Source organism: Amborella trichopoda, chromosome 12 (assembly GCF_054954075.1).
Source record: "Amborella trichopoda isolate Santa Cruz 75 chromosome 12, AtrichopodaSantaCruz75HAP2 v2.0, whole genome shotgun sequence".
In the NCBI taxonomy this organism is placed as follows: Eukaryota; Viridiplantae; Streptophyta; class Magnoliopsida; order Amborellales; family Amborellaceae; genus Amborella; species Amborella trichopoda.
Window position 1 is genome coordinate 47,739,149 of NC_142347.1, and position 19,493 is coordinate 47,758,641.

A 19,493-nucleotide genomic window follows, 5' to 3' on the forward strand; every position below is an offset into this window, starting at 1 on the left:
TCAAGTAATCCTAATAAAAAAAATCTCATAAATAGCTCTTTTACCTTAAAAAACAAATATAGATCATGCTCCTGCGGGAGTACGCTACTGGCGCCAAAATTGTTTGCTGAAAATTGATGCAACGGTAGTGGTGGTTTCTCTACACGATATGTGTCAAATTTGGAAGATGAGAGGGAAGCCTCTCATGTAAATAATTCAAATGACCAAAAGGAAAGTGGTTTATCTTTTCCCAAAAGAAGAAAAAATTCAAGCTCTAATGATATTTTCACTTCTTTTTTTGGAATTCCCTTTGAGGTAACACTTTTTAGAGTTTTTCAAGAGTACCACATAGAAATATTTAGAGAAAAGGGGAAAAATATAAGAAACCAGTGTTTAAAAAAACGTCGAGTCAAACCAGACTCGCCCAGTTCGACTCGAGAATCGCCATGGACAGATCGAATCGGCCAAAAAAATGGAAATCGTCCGGTTCTAGAGAGAATCGGACGATTCTGTACAGGGACTCGCCGATTCACTATACGGAATCGGCGAGTCCGTACAGTGAATCGGCGAGTTCCGTATGGATTTTTTTTTTTTTTTTTTAACCCATAATAGATTTTTTTTGTAATACTTGATCGATTTTTTTGTAATCCATGATCGAATTGTTTTTTTTTTTTTGTAATCCATGATCGAATTTTTTGTTTTTTTTTTTTTTTGGTAACCCATGATAGAATTTTTTGTAATCCATGATCGAATTTTTTGTTTTTTTTATTTTTTTTGTAACCCATGATAGAATTTTTTGTAATCCATGATCGAATGTTTTGTAATACATGATCGAAATGTTTGTTTTTTTTTTGTAATCCATGATCGAAGTGTTTGTTTTTTTTTTGTAATCCATGATCGAATTTTTTGTTTTTTGCTTTTTTTGTAACCCATGATAGAGTTTTTTGTAATCCATGATTGAATTTTTTGTAATCCATGATCGAATTGTTTTTTTCTTTTTTTGTAATCCACGATTGAATTTTTTGTTTTTTTTTGTAATCCATGATCGAATTTTATGTAATCGATGATCGAATTTTTGGTAATCCATGATTGAATTTTTTGAAAATTTGTGATTTTTTTTTTTTAATCCATGATCGATTTTTTTGAAAATTTGTTTTTTTTTTTTTTAATGCATATTATTCAAAGAGAAAATGAGAGAGATGATGATTCAGAGGCCACCCTATCCCGGCCATATTATTCACATATCGAGTCCCAACAGCAACAATGTAAGGATGAGCACGACAGTGCAGGTGAGCATGAAGGATGGACAATCTTCGGAGATTTTAGATTGGAAACACAACAAAACATTAACACTCAGGGATTTGGGAATAGTCAGACGTTTGCTAATATCGATGATTCGTTTTTTGATCGAATCAATGAATTGTTAAACGAATTCAATCAATGGCACCAGCGTGACCAAGAAGAACAATAACGTCGTCTATCATTTTATTTGTAGATCATATGTTATTAATTTTATGCTTTATTGTAGTCCATGTATGTTGATATACTTATTCCATGATAATTATATGTTTATCCTTTTGTGTGATGTAAATTAAATGCTGAATGGCGGTTCATGCAGGGAAAGAACATATCAATATTCGCATATTCATTCAAAAACATGAAAATTTTTAATGGAGTACCCTCATTTCTTATTGAATTCCTAAAAAACAATATTTATAATGAATTTTAATAATTTTTTCGGATTTTTTTTAAGCTTTATTCTGACCGATTCACCCGATTCCCGATTCGGATGGCTGATTCGTCGATCCGGATCGGTTTTTGGAAACCCGATCCGCGTCATCGATCCGTTTTTTAAACCATTGTAAGAAACAAAGGGAAAATATGAAAGATTTGAACAATTTTAAACTAAAGAGGAGAAAAATGAAAAGTGGTTGTAGTGTTATATATATATATAAGCTTGTTATTTTCTTTTGTCTTTCTAATAACTTATAATAAGGTTGTGATTAAATATTTTCCTAGTTAATACTGAACAACATATTCATTGTATCAAAAGATGCATAAAAAAATTTAAAAGAAAAGTATAGAATAAGACCATTTATTTTTTATACATAAAATCACAATCACCCCTATTCGTTTTATAAAATCAAGCCAGCTGGAGGTGAATCTAAAACATGGAAATAAAATAAAGAAAGTAAATTAAACAAAATTACAAATCCAAAAAAGAAGGAAGAAATACATAAAATGTGAAATTTGGAAGAAAGAAAAAGATTTATAGCTAGAAATAATTCAGAAAAATCCAAAAAGGGGGAAAATAGAAAAGTATAGTGTACATTAGAAAAACTCACAAATCATCATAAAAGACATCACGATTATATAAAATATTTATATATTAATTTAGTCAAATATACAGGAGAATGACTCCATGTCATTGTGTCATTGTAATATAATGAAACTACACATATGGAAAGCCATATTTGTGGCATTTGTTTGACCCGAATTTTTGTTCACATACTCTCTTCATCCCAATAATCAAGCTTAAAAAAAATTAAAATTCAATTTGCACTTCAGATATGGTCAAAATGAATCCCCTCCAACAACGAGTCTAGATTGTTCATTTGGTAATTTTAAGATCTAAGCTTTTACGAATTCAAAATTAAATTTTTTTTTTTTAATATTGTTAATCTAATGATAATAAAGCTATCTAAAAAATTAAAAAAGGGCAAAAATCCTTATAAGGTCTAGATCTAAGCATCACACTAAAATTGACAGCCTATATTAATTGTGCTAAAAAAATGCTTTTTAAAATAAGTTTTTAAATTTTGCTTTTTTATGCTTGTTCATTAGAATAAAAAGAGTATATATTTAAAAATTAAAGTCAAACAAATAGCTTTAACGCCCTACAAGGTGCGAGTCTGAGTTGACTCAGCTGAGCTTTAAAACCTAGGCCAAAACGTCTAATTAGGGGGATATGCATTATCTAAACTTTCTCAAAACGCCTAATTAGGGGATATGCATGATCTAAAGTTTCTCAAACTAATACATCGAGATCAATTTTGCAACGTTTTACTATATTGAGCTTAAGATTCCTCAGAAATCCATCATAGTGAACATAATGGTCTAAACACAACCTTGCAGCAGGTTTTGACCACTTGATCTATTTTTTAAAAACTTGGGTAAAAAATCCCAAAGACAGCATAAAGGTCCGAAAAAGATAAAAAAATTATCTGAAAACTCCATGTTTTGGAAGGATTTAGAAGAAAAACCGCCTAAAAATCAATTTTTGCCATGAAACATGGTTTTGGAGCTCCTAGAAAGCTCCAAATGTGTTCAAAATGTCCACTAAGATGGATGGTCTAGATGAGAAGTTAAGATGGTAGTGAACATTCTGAGGATTCTAAATCTTTTTTTGCTTTTATTGCCTGAAATTTGTTCTTGAGAGAATAAATGAATTTGCAAAGTTTTGGGCATAGTTATGAAGACCAGACTTAACTGGTAGTTCGACCAGTCAAAGTGCCGACCACGGCTTTGACGGCTCTAAGTCCAAAATAAAAGCTACGTTTGGTCAAAACCGATCAAAATCAATGTTGATTAGTCGAACTAGAGATTTTTTACCAATTCGACAAGCTAAATGAAGTTTGGCAAATTCTTTTAATATGGGCAAGCTTTCTATGCTTCCCCTACAATATAGAAGTTCTAACATCCCCTTTATCCAACCATCCATTATGAATGGAGGGCTAAGATTATCCCAATCATAATGTCACGTCTCTACACTATTTATTTTTAAATTTTTAACTATAAATTATTTTGACATCAAATTTTGGACGTCCATGCCTCTATTAAACTTGCACTAGCGAAAAATGTAAAAAAAATATTTTCAATAAAATAAAATATCCAAAATACCCTTGAAAGTTTCAAGGGATATTTTGATCATTATATTTTATCAAAAAATTATTTTTAATATTTTTTATAGGTGCGCCCTAATGAGAAGATGGCATGTACCAAATTTTAAATTCATATAATTTGTATAAAAAAAATAAAAATAAAATACTTTGAGAAGTCAAATCTAAGATCAAACGATGAGTGGCTCTCTTTATCAAAATTGGATGGCTGGATGGTAGGGGGAGGATATAACTTCTATGGTGTAAAGAAAGCATAGAAGCCTCTCCCTTTTAATATATCTTATATTTTAAAACTATTCTATCGAATTTTTTTTTTCTTTTTCTTTTTTTTCTTGTATTTATTCAAACTAGTTTAATCAGTGATTGAATCGATTTTGACTTAACCCAATAATCTCATTTCAACATCCAGCACAATCCTAATAACACTAGTTTTGGGTCATCAACCGTCCAAAATGATGGAGAAATCAGGTGCGGAAGCTACCAAACATTTTTCCGCGAAACATTGTAAGTCTTAAAACTAAAGAAATTAAGGGCATATTTGTTTCATAGGATAGAAAGTTTTTCTAGCTCGAGTACCAAGTTCCCATGTTTCTTTTCGATGGAAGTTATAGTTGTTGTTGCAGCTGGGAAAGTGCTTCCCCAGCTTTTCACGAGCGCTCCATGTATTTTTATGAGAAAGCAACTTCAATAATACATATTTAGGTGTGAATGCAGTTTCTCAAGCTAACGAAAAAGCTCTTTTTTTTTCTTTTTTTTTTTTGGGTAATTAATTGAGAAAGATATGACCCTATCAATTTTTTTCAAATAGTTTAGGAGTTAGTTTTTTTAAACTGTTAGTGGGGTGGTGTCAGAATGAAAACCACAACATAGTGATTAGAGTGAGAGGATGCTACCACCAGAACAGGATGGAAAAGCTCTCTTGGTGGACAAACTTTATCGTGCCCCATAAAAAGTGTTTTTGTGAGAAACAAACATGCCTAGGTAGCAATGGACCCGGACTTGATCTGGGACCCACCAGGTATAGCCAACATGGGTCTGGTTATGGGTCCAACATTTGGACCCGGCCCTTACCTGTAAACTTTTGGAGATAAAATCCTTCAAGCCCTATTCGTTTGGGTGTATTAAGGATCATAGACCATAATAATTTGTAGTCATCTTTAGCTATTAAACGACAAATCAGACGGCTTAAATCTAAAGGCAAGTAATACCTTTTTGCCAATAATATGGGTATATAACGGTAAAAAAATGGCAAAAAATAAAATAAAAAAACGTATAGTGAGGGTGGCAATGGACCCGACTAGTATGGATATGGGTCCAACTTTTGAACCCGAGTCGGGCCCAGGGCCAAAACCTGGATTAGATTACTATTTGGGTCTGGATTCGAGTCCAAGCTGACCCAACCTTTTGCCGCCCCTATATGCGGACCACCGAACCCGAGATATATTATGGTATTCTAGTTATTATAACACGTCTAAGTCCGGCCCTATTTATTTGGGAAAAACTGCAAAACGCTCCAAAACCTCCTAAAGGTGAAGAATAAAAGCAATTGTTTTCCCGTGTTCTTGATTTTTCCCTAAACAGGTTGCACCTACTCGACATATCCAGAAATTGCCCACAGAGTGACCCCATAAAACAAAGTTGTATAGGTTTGAGGTTGAAGCTTCATTTTTTGTTGGGCTTGGCTAACCAACGATTGAAACTGTTGCCACTTCTATCTCCACAAGCCAACGGATAGGATGCTAATTAAGGGGAACTTGCTACCGTATGCTCCCCATGGGTAGGGCTATTAATGAACTTCGGCCAGACCGTGGATGTTTTGACGGGCTTGCCCCAGTTATCATGAATTTGGGCCTGGGTCAAGTCTAGGCGTACCACACATTGTTCTAGGCCAGGCTCGAGACATGGCTAGCCTGAACTGAACGTAACCCAATTTGGACACACGATTTAATCACGAGTACTGTTCTTTTTTTTTTTCCACTTTCATTGATGATAGTTGATATCGTCCACTCCGGCTAATCAAGTACCCACAACCAATAGTTAGGAAACCCATTGGACTAGATCAAGCCCATCCCATCCAAGACCACGTACACCATTTAGCTAAGGAAAAAGTTTATATAAGGATGCAACTTTATAATGTAGAACTACGGATGCCCCTCAAAAATCCATCGGAAAAGGTAGTTTTAATGTTGAAAGACCATTTGATAGATCATCTCGACATCAAGATATATGACTATGAAAAATAAAAAGATTTTTAAGTCTCAGAAATAGTGCATTTTACAACATATTATCTACACCGTCCATTTTTAATATTTTCATATGTTTATAGATCTACTTAATTTTAACCATTTTTAAAATTTAAAAATTTATAATTAGAAATAAAAATAAATTTTGAGATAATCCTAAGAATATTTTACATCAAAATTATATACCATGATAAAAATTTGAAGGCACACCTTACCTCTACACCTATGGATGCATTCGTATTCCAACTGCACCTTTTAGCTAAATAGGTCGGGTTAGGACCCGATCGATGCTTTAATTAAAGGGTGTGGTTTGTATAGAGCTCGAAAGTCTAAACAATCAAAGTAAAGTGCACCTTTAAATAGTGTCGAAAAATGTAGTTTCAATACTGGAAATCTTTGTGATACCCTTAAAATATATTTTCATATTTAATTATAAAATTTAAAGCTTCCAAAATAGTAGATTAAGCAGATCTATGAAATCTTGAAGATTGACAGTCCAAAAATGCATTACATGATGCACTATTTCCAAAACTTGAAATCTATTTTTTTCTCATGTGTATTCATCTTGATGCCGAGATGATCAATTTGAAGATATTTGAGCATCAAAGCAACATCTTCTAGTAAATTTTTTGAGGTGGGCTCTAATTTGATTGTTTAGAGCCTCAACTATATATAAACTTCTTCTTTAGTTAAATGGCTGAGGTTTGTGTCTAGGTCCACCAAATCTAGACTTAATCTATTCTCAGCCTTACTACGAATATATCTTCATTGCCTGGCTCTCTTGACCTTAATCAAACATTAGAAGATTACTTGCTAGACACATTGAGTTGGTAGCTTTTATGACATGATTCCATAATTCACTGTTATTCTCAATGTGAGTTAAAATAAAAGGGCTTCTATAAAACTTTTTTTTCCTTTTTTTGTTTTTAGTAGTTCAGTTAAGGGGGTTTTTTAATCTAATGAAACTCATGATGACACATTGTGGCGCTCCACTATCCTAATCAACTATCCTTGAGGCATTCCTAAACTCCTATAAAACTACCCGTGACATTCTCCTGTAAAACTACCCATGAAGAATGTCATGACCGATGTGAGCGGAAGCTTTAAACCCAACGGATTGCTTTTTGATAAATAAGACGGTTTGATATTTTGCAGATAAAATACATGAAATAAAACATGAAACAAGAACACAAATATTTACGTGGTTTACTTCAAAAGGCTACATCCACAGGCACGGTAAATTGAAATCCACTTTACCAATGAAAGTTTCATCAAATATTTTTGAACATAAAGTTACCTCTATAACCCTCGATAAAAACCGAGTCGAGCAAACCCTTTAAAACCAATATTCATTCTTTCTCTTTACTTCTAGAGATTATTACCGACAACACTAGATAGATACACGAGAGCAATGAAAAACTGGCTTTCTCTCTAACTAAAAAGGAAAACAACCCAAAATCTTCATCAGAACCGCTTCTTTACGAAAAAAAACCCTCTCAATCTTTATGAGGTACATGTATAATCACAATGTTTCTCTCCATATATAATTACAATGTTTCTCTCTATATGAAGCTCTTTTTCTTAAGAGGAAATTACATCTTATGCACAGAAAGACCTAACCCCCTTCTCTCTCTAAAAAAATCACCATTCCCATATGGTAACCCAACTAGAGCACACTAATTCTCTACACTTTCATCCTATATATAAGAATAGGAATCACACTAAATAAAAAACTTCATATTGATGTTACATATATCGCAAAAGACCAAAAGATATATCCAAGAATCCTATTGTTTTTTTTTTTTTTATTTCATTTAGGAAACTTATCAAATATCAACATCAATCTTACCTAATAAGAAAATATCTCAATCCCATGTAATATGAGAATATTTTAATCCCACATAATACGAGATTTTCTTATCTAGATAAGTTTGAATTGCACCAAATCCAACAATGGCTACCTCACACATAAGTACATTATTAATGGCGACCAAAAACATACATCAGCATGTAAACTAGGGGTTAAATGATACGACTTAATATGCGACTGGGGAGGAAGGGTGGAGAGGAGAGAGAGACCACCTTGGTGTTTTAGATTCATGTCGTTGCAGGTTATGGATTTAACATCGTCTTGGTCTTTTTCATGTGTATAGGGAGGCGAATGGGATTGCAGATGAATTAGCGAAGAAAGATGTCTCCTTGGATTCGTTGCTAGTTTCATCTGTTTTATTTTGATGAATGTATTGTAATTTCTTTTAGTGAATAAAAAGTAAGCAATCTTGTCACAAACAAAAGAGGGATCAAGTTTTATTCACCAAAATGCCCATTGCTCAACAACATAAACCACACCTTATTGTACATGATGAGTACATCAGAAACTCTCCTCATTCATCTTTCTCACTAAAAAAATCCAAAAATTTCTCCACAAAAGTGCACATTAAATTCAACACCCCCCACTCAATTAAATCTACTACAATCCCTCCTGATCTCACCTTGATTCCCAGTCTTGACCCCAACTCTCCCAAGTTTAGTAATGGCTGCCACAAAAGCTTGTTCAAAGGCTTGTTTATTAGCTGCAAATTGATTCACAGTTGCTCGTGATCGCGGATCAGTAAAGAGAACTTGATCTGAAGAGAAGAGACCCATTCCTTGTTGTAAATTCTTGAAATAGATGTTATCGAAGGTTCTCGGGGTGTTTGGATCCATGTTAATGGCGATCGTCGGGTCGACATTTCTCGGGCACATTTGTTGCAATTGCATCGCATAGTTCCTGTTTAGGGTTGGATCGAAGTTGAAAATGCGATTTGTGATTCGAGTACAGTGAGAGACGCCAATGGTGTGCGCACCTGTAATTGATTGCAACAATAAATTATATGTGATAACAGATGCCTTCAAACAGACCCTTAGGGCAGAAGCTTTAAGGAAATATTGCTATGGGAAGGGGTACGGTTTGTATAGAGCCGAGGTTCTAAACAATCAAAGTAAACCACAACTTTATATAGTGTCAAAAAATGTGGTTTCAATACTAAAAGTATTTGTGATGGCTTTAAAATATATTTTCATCTTCAATTATAAAATTTAAAACTTCAAAAATAGTGTAAATTGAGTAGATTTTATAAAAATCTTGAAAATTGACGGACCAAAAATGTGTTACAAGATGTACTATTTTCAAAACTTAAAATTCATTTTTTCCGGTGATAAATTATCAGTAATAACAGGTGCCTCCAAACAAAAATTTTTCGACCATCAATTTTCAAGATTTTCAAGTTTTTATAGATCTGCTCGATCTACACTATTTTTTAAACTTTAAATTTTATAGTTAAAGATGAAAATATATTTTAAAGCTATCACAAAGATTTCCATTATTGAAACCATATTTCTCGACACTATCTGAAGATGTGCTTTACTTTGATTGTTTAAAGCCTCGGCTCTATACAAACCGCACCCTTTATTAAAAGGAAAATGGTTTGATAGGGCTGTAGTCTTATCAAAATAATTAAAGCCGCACCTCATAACTCATCAAAAATTGCAATTCAAGTATTGAAAAATCTTTAAATCGATCATCTAAACTTGAACATTATGGTTGTGAAACAAAATTTAGGATTTTAAGTTCTAAAAATAGCATATATTGTAACAAATCATCTAAACTTTCCTTTTCACCATAAAATAAGTGTTAATTAGATGTACCTTTTTTTGAGTTTCAAATTTTATTGTTGGTGTTGGAAATTGATTTTGGAACCATTATAAATATTTCTGATGCACAAAGTACTTCCTAGGTGAGGATTTGAGGTGAGGTTTTATTTTATTTCATAGAGCTTAGGCCCTATAGAAACTTCATCCTCATTAAAATTGTATTAAAAAAAAAAAAAAAAGTTTTATTTTGTTGGTAATGCTGTAGGTATTTGGGCCCTGATGAGAATGAAGTTAGAGACCTCATCATAGGACTTGGCAATACTACCGCCAAGGCCCCACGCCATTTCCATGTAACCCATTGATGGGATGGAGATCATTAAGTTATTATGATCCATATGGATCATACTATACAAACCCAATTGATTGATTTAGAAATCTTTTTTCTTTTCGTTGTATTACAATATGATCCATCATCGTTCAAGATAGGATCATATCACTGTTCAAGATAAAGATCATGTCACCGTACATGTCGGCCACGTGTCACAATATTGTCACTATTCATGTCAGCCACTTTACATTGTATCCACATGGGTTCACGTGACCCTGTTTGCTTATTTTATTTTGAAATCCGGATTTGAAATCCGAGGCCTATAAAAGGCCCTTTAGGTTGTATCTTCAGGTCAGAGAGCTGCTTAGAGCCTCTCAGTTTAGATTTACTGCTTTGGTGTGGTGTGCTTCATATATGGATATGATAGAAAACAGACCATAAGGCTATCACCGTCCAATCAATCAATTGGTCAAATGGTGATGAGAAACTGGATCTTGCTCATTTGTACCTGACGGTCTCCGTATCACCATCCAACCCATCCAACATGACCATGTTGTCCATATGAATCATTATTATTAAAACCGAACTAGCCATTGAACCAGTTAACTTATGGTCCAGTCAAAGCCCAACTCACTACTAATTAAACTCAATAATGGACGATATTTTTTAAAGAAAAAAGAAAAATAAGAAAAGTAGTTTAAAATATAAAATATATTCTCATTTTGCTTAGTTAGTCCAATAAATCAAAACAGTTAGTTCATCAGGTCAAATGTTAAGTTTTTAACAAATTCTCATGTTTTCTTTAAATCAGACTTATGCACTGAACGGTGGCCTGATTAGGCAGTCCGGTCCAGCCGCGATAAGGATCATACTACATTTTGTCATTTTTTTATAGTATATACTAAAAAAAATAAAAGTCAATAACATTAAAAGTATTACATTAATAGAATGACTTAGAGGCACGATCACATGGTTGTATTTAAGAAGTCTTTGCGTGACCGTCGAATACGGAATTGGATTGAGAAGAGCAGTAACTCCGAAATCAAGTACAGTCCAATGATTTATTCATTTGTTTACACCAATATTTTAAAAGAAAAAGTTTATATATGGTTGCAACTTTTAAATGTAGAATTATTACAGATGCACCTCAAAAATCCATCGAAAAAAATTATTTTAATGTTGAACAACTATCTAATTGATCATCTCGATATCGAGATATATAAATTTATAAAAAAAAGATTTTGCGTCTCATAAATAGTACATCTTGCAACAGATTATCTAGACCGTCTATTTTGAAGATTTTCATATGTTTATAGATCTACTTGATTTTAACCATTTTTTTATTTTAAAATTTTATAGTAAGATATGAAAATAAATTTTGAGATGATCCTAATAATTTTGTACACCAAAATTACATGTTATGATAAAATTTGGAGGTGCGCCGTAATTAGATTGTTTAAGGTTGCAACATTATAGAAACCACACCCTATTTTAAAACCTGACAATTTTTTATCTCAATCACCTATCTGGATGGGAATTGATCGCGATCAAAGTAGTTATGAGATGGTATGGTCTCAACCCTCTTCCGCTCCTAGAAACCCCATTTATATTTTTTTACTTTATTTAATCATATCTGATATTTTTTAGGCCCTCTAGATTCCATTCCATAAATCTCCATTTCAATTTTTATTCTATTTTATAAATTTTTAATATTTTTTAGATTATCGAGTCAGATCGATTTGCATCGCCAATCCATCAATCCAACATTGATCTTGGGATGAATGATCCACCCCACAGTCTAGGCTTTAAAACACCAGTCTACACTATAAATAATGCCCTTTATTGTGCTAAACAGAAATTTAGATTCCATGTGCACTAAATTACAATTTAATCACTTCTGTAAATAAAATAAATTGAGAACTAAAGTCGCAATCTTTGTTTGAGAATTTCTGCATTAAGGAAATCAAGGAGTAAATCATAACAACTCCTTCCATATTTTAATGGTGGATTAACTTAAAACCAGTTGTAAAATGGCATGGAAAACCTTATTTTATTCTAAAATCGTAAAGTTATTTAATATTAAACCAAACCACTTGCAGCCCATGTAAACCCTCTTGCATGAAATTGGCCTCTCTCTTTCTCTTTCTCTTTCTCTTTCTCTCTCTCTCTCTAATTTTAAGGTGAAATGGGTCTCTCTCTCCATTGTATGGTGAACGGGTCTCTCTCTCTACATTTTAAAGTGAAATGGTATGGGTCTCTCTCTCCATTTTAAGGTGAAATGGGTCTCTTTCTACATTTGAAGGTGAAATGGGTCTCTCTCTCTGCATTTTAAGGTGAAATGGGATGTCTCTCTCTCTCTCTCTCAATTTGAGCAGCCAAACCGTCTAAAGAGTTGGCCAAACAAGACTAGAACCTAGAAAGAGAATGAAGAGGAAAAATTGAAGCAGGTGTTTGAAAGTTTACCTGAAAGTGCAATCATGTCAGTTTGATTAAGACCTTGAGAAGCAAACATGAAATTGAGCTGATTCAAATTGAAAGAGGGTTGAGGCAATTTCCCACCCACCCTGCTAGCTGAGGATATCCTCCCATCTCGCCTTCCTAATTCAACATTGTAGAAAGGCCCACCTGCCTGTGTAAAACCATTCAATTTAGGGCTAAAATTCTTTCATTTCTAGAGAGAGAGAGCAATTTGCTTTTTTTCATTTTTAGAGAGAGAATGCAATTGATGAATAAGCGAGGGTATATATATATATATATATATATATATATATATATATATATATATATATATATATATATATATATAGCTAATAATAGCTGGACTACTATAATGAATAGTAATATAGGTGGAATGGGAGCCATTAGATTTTTATCAGGTGATTCAGAATGCATATTACTATATGAATTTTAATATTTTTTTCTAGAAATCATATTATAATGAAATTTTAGACGTGTGCACCAAAAAATATCACTCACAATTAAAAAATATTCTTCCAAAATATAAAATGAGCAAAATACCCCTAAAAAATAATGGGGGTAATTTGGCCATTTTAAATGATTGAAAATAGTTTTTTTATATATTTATATGGTGCACAATAGTGTTAGGTATATATACCCGAAATTTCATCTTAAAATTCATATGGTAATATGCATTTGGAACCACATGATGAAGATTTGACAGTTAAGATTCTACCTATATTATTATTCATTATAGCTGCCCAACTATTGTAAGGTTCTCTCTCTCTTTGAAATGGGAAAGTACGGTCCGACACAAAATCATGCCGAACTGGTAGTGAGGCTTTTGGAATTTGAAGTCATAATCCGTTCCGACAAGAAATGTGCTGGACTGGAAGTACTTAGCAAAAAATGCGGTTCAGCAGAAAATGTGTCGGAGCGGTTTCTTCCTCCTAACTACAAGCAAGTCCAGTACATTTCTTGCTATGTTCTTTCGGTTCGGTATATTTCTTGTCAGGCCGTGGAAAAAGCAATAAAAAAAATTTGGTGTGTCGAACCGAATTCTGGCTTCAAATTCCAAAAGCCTCACTATCGGTCCTACACACTTTAGTGCCGGACCACACTTTTCCATTTCAGGTGGACAGAGATAGATTGACATCGTGCGGGGAAGAGAGAGATATATCGGGCAGAAAGAGATAGATTTCAGGCGGGAAGGGAGAGAGACAGGATTGAAAGGGTAGTTTAGTTTTTAACATAGTAATTTTTTGATTAGGGTAAAAACAAAAAAAAACAGAAATTGAGTTAATGGTGTGATATAAAAAATATTGAGGGTTGGATATCTATAAAATACATTCGAGGGGTATCTATAATTTTTCGTGATAAAAATGAGATAATAGAACCTTGCAATAAAGTTACCAACCTTATGAACCATAGAATCAAATTTTAGTCATTTTACACTGCAATAAAATTACCAAATTCATAACCCAAATAGTCAAATTTTAGTCATTTACCCGCTTCGTGCGTAAAATTCCCATTCTTTTTTGTTGGAGAATAAGAAGAGGAAACCTATTCGATTTCTTGTACATGAGGGTGTGAGGTGGTATTATTCTATGAAAAAGAAAGCCTGTACACCCCGAAAATAATGCCAAATCAGTGGTATCCACCCTAATCAAACAAAAACATTCATATTGAATTCTAGAGAGAGAGAGATAAGGCATCCTAGCTAAAAAAATAAGAAGTATGGTGCATAGTTGAGGAGAGAGAGAGAGACACATAAAAGGCATCCTACCTAAAAAATAAGAACCATGGTGCTTAGTTGAGGAGAGAGAGAGAGAAAGAGGAGAGAGATAGAGATTAAAGAGTGGGAGAGAGGATTACTGGACAAGTGCTCGGTTTATGATGGATTATTGCTTTGGTTAGAGAGAGAGAGAGAGAGCAAAATCGCCGGCATCCTTAGCTTATAAAAGCACGGTGATTAGTTGTGAAGATTACTTTTGAGTAGGTGTACATTATTTTAGAGGGAGAGTTTTTTAACAAAGGGAAGAGATAGAGAGAGAAAGCTGAATGAGAGGGAAAGGGGATGGTTATTCAAAGTTTGACAGAGAAGAGGGAATGGTTATTGAAAACTAGAGAAAGAAAGAGAGCTGCATGAGACGGAGGGTTGGTTATTCAAAGGTAGAGAGAGAAAGAGAGGTGCATGAGAAAGAATAAGAGAATGGTTATTCAAATTTAGAGAGAGAGAGTGTCTGTGTGTTTACCATATTGATGACATCTCTAGTGGCCATGGCCAAGATATCAGCACACGAGACCCGGTTCCTGCACCCTGGAACCGCATCAACAGCCGCCTTCGCTTGCATCACTGTGTCGAAGCCATCGCCTGCAAGTGATAGATTGTCGCTGCTATCCTTCTCCGCGTTATTGCGAGGTGACGCGATCATCACGGATGCATCGCACCCCTAAATTTCACAAGAAATGAAAACAGATTACAAGTGATTTGGGAGGGAATATGATTTCTCTCTTAAGACCTATAAGAGAAAAAACATGAAAATGGGGCTAAAGGAAAGAGAAATTCACTTGCCTCAACAAAGCAATCATGGAAGAAGAGACGAAGAGTTGCAGGCGCAGTGACAAATGTTTGCCTCAACTTTCTTGTAACTGCATTTCTCACTATGAACTCAACATTAGGGCAGGTTGCACTGTAAAAGTTCCTTCTCAGCTGAGCTGAAACAAGAGGGAGAAGAACCAGGAGAAACAAGAGGCAAAACTTAGCCATTGTTTCTCTCACTAAGAAGGTTTTTTTGTTGTTTCTCTCGCTAAAGCGTATTTTCCTGTTCCTCTGACTAATAGGAGGTTTAATGGGTTTTGTGGGGTGTGGGCTTTAATGGGTGTTTTGAGGGGATTATATAGAGTTGAAGGTGAGAGCAAATGGGTTGTTCCACCCTGTCAAGAATCTTGAAGTGTTCAAAATTGAAGCTGGAATTCAGATTGTATGAATTAATGGATTAAAATATGGAGCAAGGTGCAATATTATTTGAGAAAATGGCATGGTCTCAAGGGATTGGAGTTTGAGATTTTGAGGTGGTCACCGTTTAGTAGGAAATTCAATGAGAGAGAGAGCGGGAGGGAGAGTTGCTCTTAAGTAACCAACCTTGTTTTAACGCGGCCGCTTATTAACAATAACAAAATCCAGTTGGCCTTCTTGTAAAAGTTGATATTTAGGACAATTTGGAAATAAAATATGATATGTAGGACAAGTAGGAAGCGCTGTGTTAGGGTACTCTTGTACACGGAGGAGGTTGTGTATGTGTATATACAGAGACCGTTTATCTTTTGTACATAGAAGTAAGTACATGGAAGTAAGTGATAAAGTTTAATAATGATTTTTCCTATTTTGAAATTTAAATGCCAACAAATATAGTGACCTCTACATACAACAGATAGAGGTTGCGGCTCGTATAGAGCCAAGGATCTAAACAATCAAAGTAAAACGCACCTTCTAATAGTGTCGAAAAATGTGATTTTAATACTGCAAATCTTTATAGATAATCATTTTTCGTAATATACTCAATATTTTTAGAAGTAATGACATTTTTTGTCATTATGAGAGGTAACATTGATATTTTTATAAAAAATAGTAGCATTCTATTAATAGTTAAAAAAATAATTAATGTTTCTTATGTGTGTGATGGTACATGTGTGATGTCATGTACCATGTCATATATGTTATTGTCCACTATAGTTAATAAGTTTCTAATAAGAATTTTTACTTTATCTTTAACTAATCACTTAAAATAATATTAGGCAAAAAGTTACAGCATTGAGCAACAAGTGACTAAAAATATGACACCAACTTTGCTTCTGTAATTGTAATAATGGGCATAACAAGGACCATTGTGTTCTTGCTTTTTCTTTGAGAATCTTGCTCTCGTCCCCCCTCTCTCTCTCTCTCTCTCTCTAAATTGGAGTGGTGTCTCTGTCTCCCCCTAAATTGAAGAGGCATAGTTATTTTTGCTTTTTTCCTTTTTTTTCTCCTCAAATGGAAGTGGTAGGCTACCCACATTTTTCTAGTTGACCAGTGGGCTTAAATAACAATAATTATCAGGATATTATTTGTAGGGAACTTTATCGAGATATTTTCTGATTTTCATAGTTATCGGGATATTAGGGACTTATCTTAATAATCATAAGGACTTCAATACGTGAAGTTAATTTATTATTTATTACGGAATAAGTTCTATTAGAACAAGAAAATAATAATTCAAACTATTAAAGTTACATGAAACCATTACAAATTCTATGAATGATAAAGTTGATGACATTCTCTACTGTAGGGGTGGCAGCGGACCGAGCCAAGTTGGGCTAGCCCTAGTCCCTATTAGGCCAGCTCGAGTCCAGCGTCCCGATAGGGCCTGTCAAGGCCGGGCCACATGTTGGACGATTTCTAGAGCTTGGTGGCACGGTACGTGGATATACAAATGCGACTCAAGAAATACTTAAACACCCAACCCAACCCAACCCAACCCAACCTGGTGATTAGCCATGGATAGAACTACTCCCATCTGCCCGAGTGTATTTGATAGGATAGGGACTCGTATGTATTTGCCGGAGCGTAAGGATAGAATAAATGGGGTTTAATAGCATTCAACAGAATGATCCAAATGTTTAAGTAAAAGAGTGGATGCCATCAATTTGATAAAGAGTACTGAGGATTTGAAAGAGTGTGTTACCACTGGTGACTACTTTCAGTCAATACATGCAGTTACATTTTTTTGTTCAACACATTATCTTCATCACTCACAACTGCGTCTGATTAACCTTGTATGATTCTAGAATAAGGGGTCTCTAGTCTTTCTCGAGATATGCTACCGGTGCAGTTTCAACTAGTGTCAAAATTTTACTAAAATACCAAGTCAAATACAGTGAAAAGTATACAAAAGAAAAAAAAATAAGGATCAAAAAAGGGCCAGACCAGGCTGAACCACACGGGCCCTGTCTCAGACTTGGCCCAAGCCCTGCCTGGCCCTATCCTCAGGCAGTGGTGGCCCAAGCCCACGTTGCCCTGTCCTCAGGTAGTGGTGGCCCAAGCCCGAGTTTTTTAACCTACTCTATTGTACAACAAATATGAAGTATCAAAAATCGATACATGCCTACTAGCATTAACCTATGTATCCCACTTTCTATTTTTTGAAAACTGCTCCCCATTTGCCTTATCAATATTTTACAGTTGTTTTAAAGCAAGTAACATGTTTCTTGTCAATGCAAACTACTAATTTTCCCTTTCAAATTATATACATGTTATTATAGAAATAGTATTTTACGTTGATAATAATGAGAAGCTTTAAAATAGGAATATATATCAAATACCCACGAGAGTTGCACTGTTTACCATTTTATACATTTGGGACTATTCAAACTCATGGTCATTATGTTGTTATGGATATTTTGAAATTAAATCAAACAATATATACAAAGTGATAAATAATGTATCTATCACTATTTTGATAAATGAAAAGTATAAAAAGCGATCATTTACTTTTAGTACAAGCAGATCATAACCATTCTTGTTCATCAAATTTTAAATCAGATGGTTGTAAGTGTATTTGTGACTAAACTTAAAACTCAACAAAAAAAAATTTGAACTTCGTGACATACCCCAAGCCATCCAATTGAGCATCTAATGGTTTCGATTAATTGTGACCTCCTTGCACTAAAGATAAATGGTCTCCTAGTATGCACTCCTTTTGATAAATTCCCCTTTAAATTATCATATTTTATAGAGACGTTATTGGATTTAGTATCAGTAAAACTTACAATAATGAAACAAAACATAAAGTATTTCTTATAGATAAATGTTACTAAGGCCAATGTAGTTTCACAAGTAAAAAGCAAAAGATAGAGAAAAAAATAGATTGCAAAATTAAAATCGAAAAGGAGAGAAATTCTCACATTAATTTATGATACCTTGTTTCCTTATTAATGGAAACTGCTCGAAGAGATGTAATACTGTTATATTACCAACTATATCTTGCATGGCCAACTGCTTCCACTCTATTTTCTCTTTCTTATGAAAAATTGCTCCCACTCTGCTCTCTATGTCTCTTATGCTTTTTACTGGTATGAATATATGAGATTCGTATACAAAATATTATAGGAAAATTTATTAAAATAAACCTAAGAGTTCAATTCAACTATTTAACTCATTCAATTTAATTTCCAAATACTCATCAAAATCGCATGACCATAAGGTGGAATAATTGATAAAGGTTAAATTGTTAAATTATTGAAAAGCTAGGTGTATTTTGATAATTTTTTATATATTATATCACAAAAGGCCTATTTATAGTCTGATATTAAACTGGATGGCTTTCGCTGTGCCAATTATTTCGTACAAAATTAGAGAGAATTATTTTTTTGGACTGAATATCCTTAATAGTACAATCCCAACTGCCCAATTTTACATTTAATGGCTAAGAGTGATTGCGATATTTTTCAGCAAAAATAAACAATCTTATTATATACTTTCTTTATTTCCATTCTTTTGGTCTCATTTTACCATGATTTCTCCTCAGTTCTCCTTACAAAATACAACGGTAATTTCAAAAGAGATTTGTAGTGATTGACTTTTTACTTTGTGTCCTTTTGTCAAACAATTTTTTAAGGGTGCAGTTGGCATACGGATGCATATGTAATTGTAGAGGTAAGGTCCAACTTCAAATTTTATCATAGTAGATAATTTTGATGTAAAATATTATTAAGATTATTTCAAAATCTATTTTATATCTAATTATAAAATTTTAAATTTAAAAAATGGCTAAAATCAAGTAGATCTATAAACATATGATAATCTTGAAAAAGAACGATGTAGATAATATGTTGTAAAATGCACTATTTCTGAGACTTAAAATCTTTTTATTTTTTGTGGTCACACATCTCGATGTCGAGATGATCAATCAAAGG

The 19,493-nt window shown here is 33.7% G+C and overlaps 1 protein-coding gene across 1 annotated transcript; it reads right to left on the bottom strand.

The window, feature by feature from the left end:
- Positions 1-8,400: 8,400 nt before the first annotated feature.
- On the bottom strand, positions 8,401-15,646 carry LOC18435586 (peroxidase 51). The gene is made up of 4 exons (XM_006845629.3): positions 15,115-15,646; positions 14,795-14,992; positions 12,546-12,711; positions 8,401-8,967 (listed from the first exon to the last, which is right to left on the bottom strand). The coding sequence occupies exons 1-4, from the start codon at positions 15,307-15,309 to the stop codon at positions 8,579-8,581; spliced, it is 948 nt and encodes a 315-aa protein (XP_006845692.1). The 5' UTR covers positions 15,310-15,646; the 3' UTR covers positions 8,401-8,578.
- Positions 15,647-19,493: the final 3,847 nt, after the last annotated feature.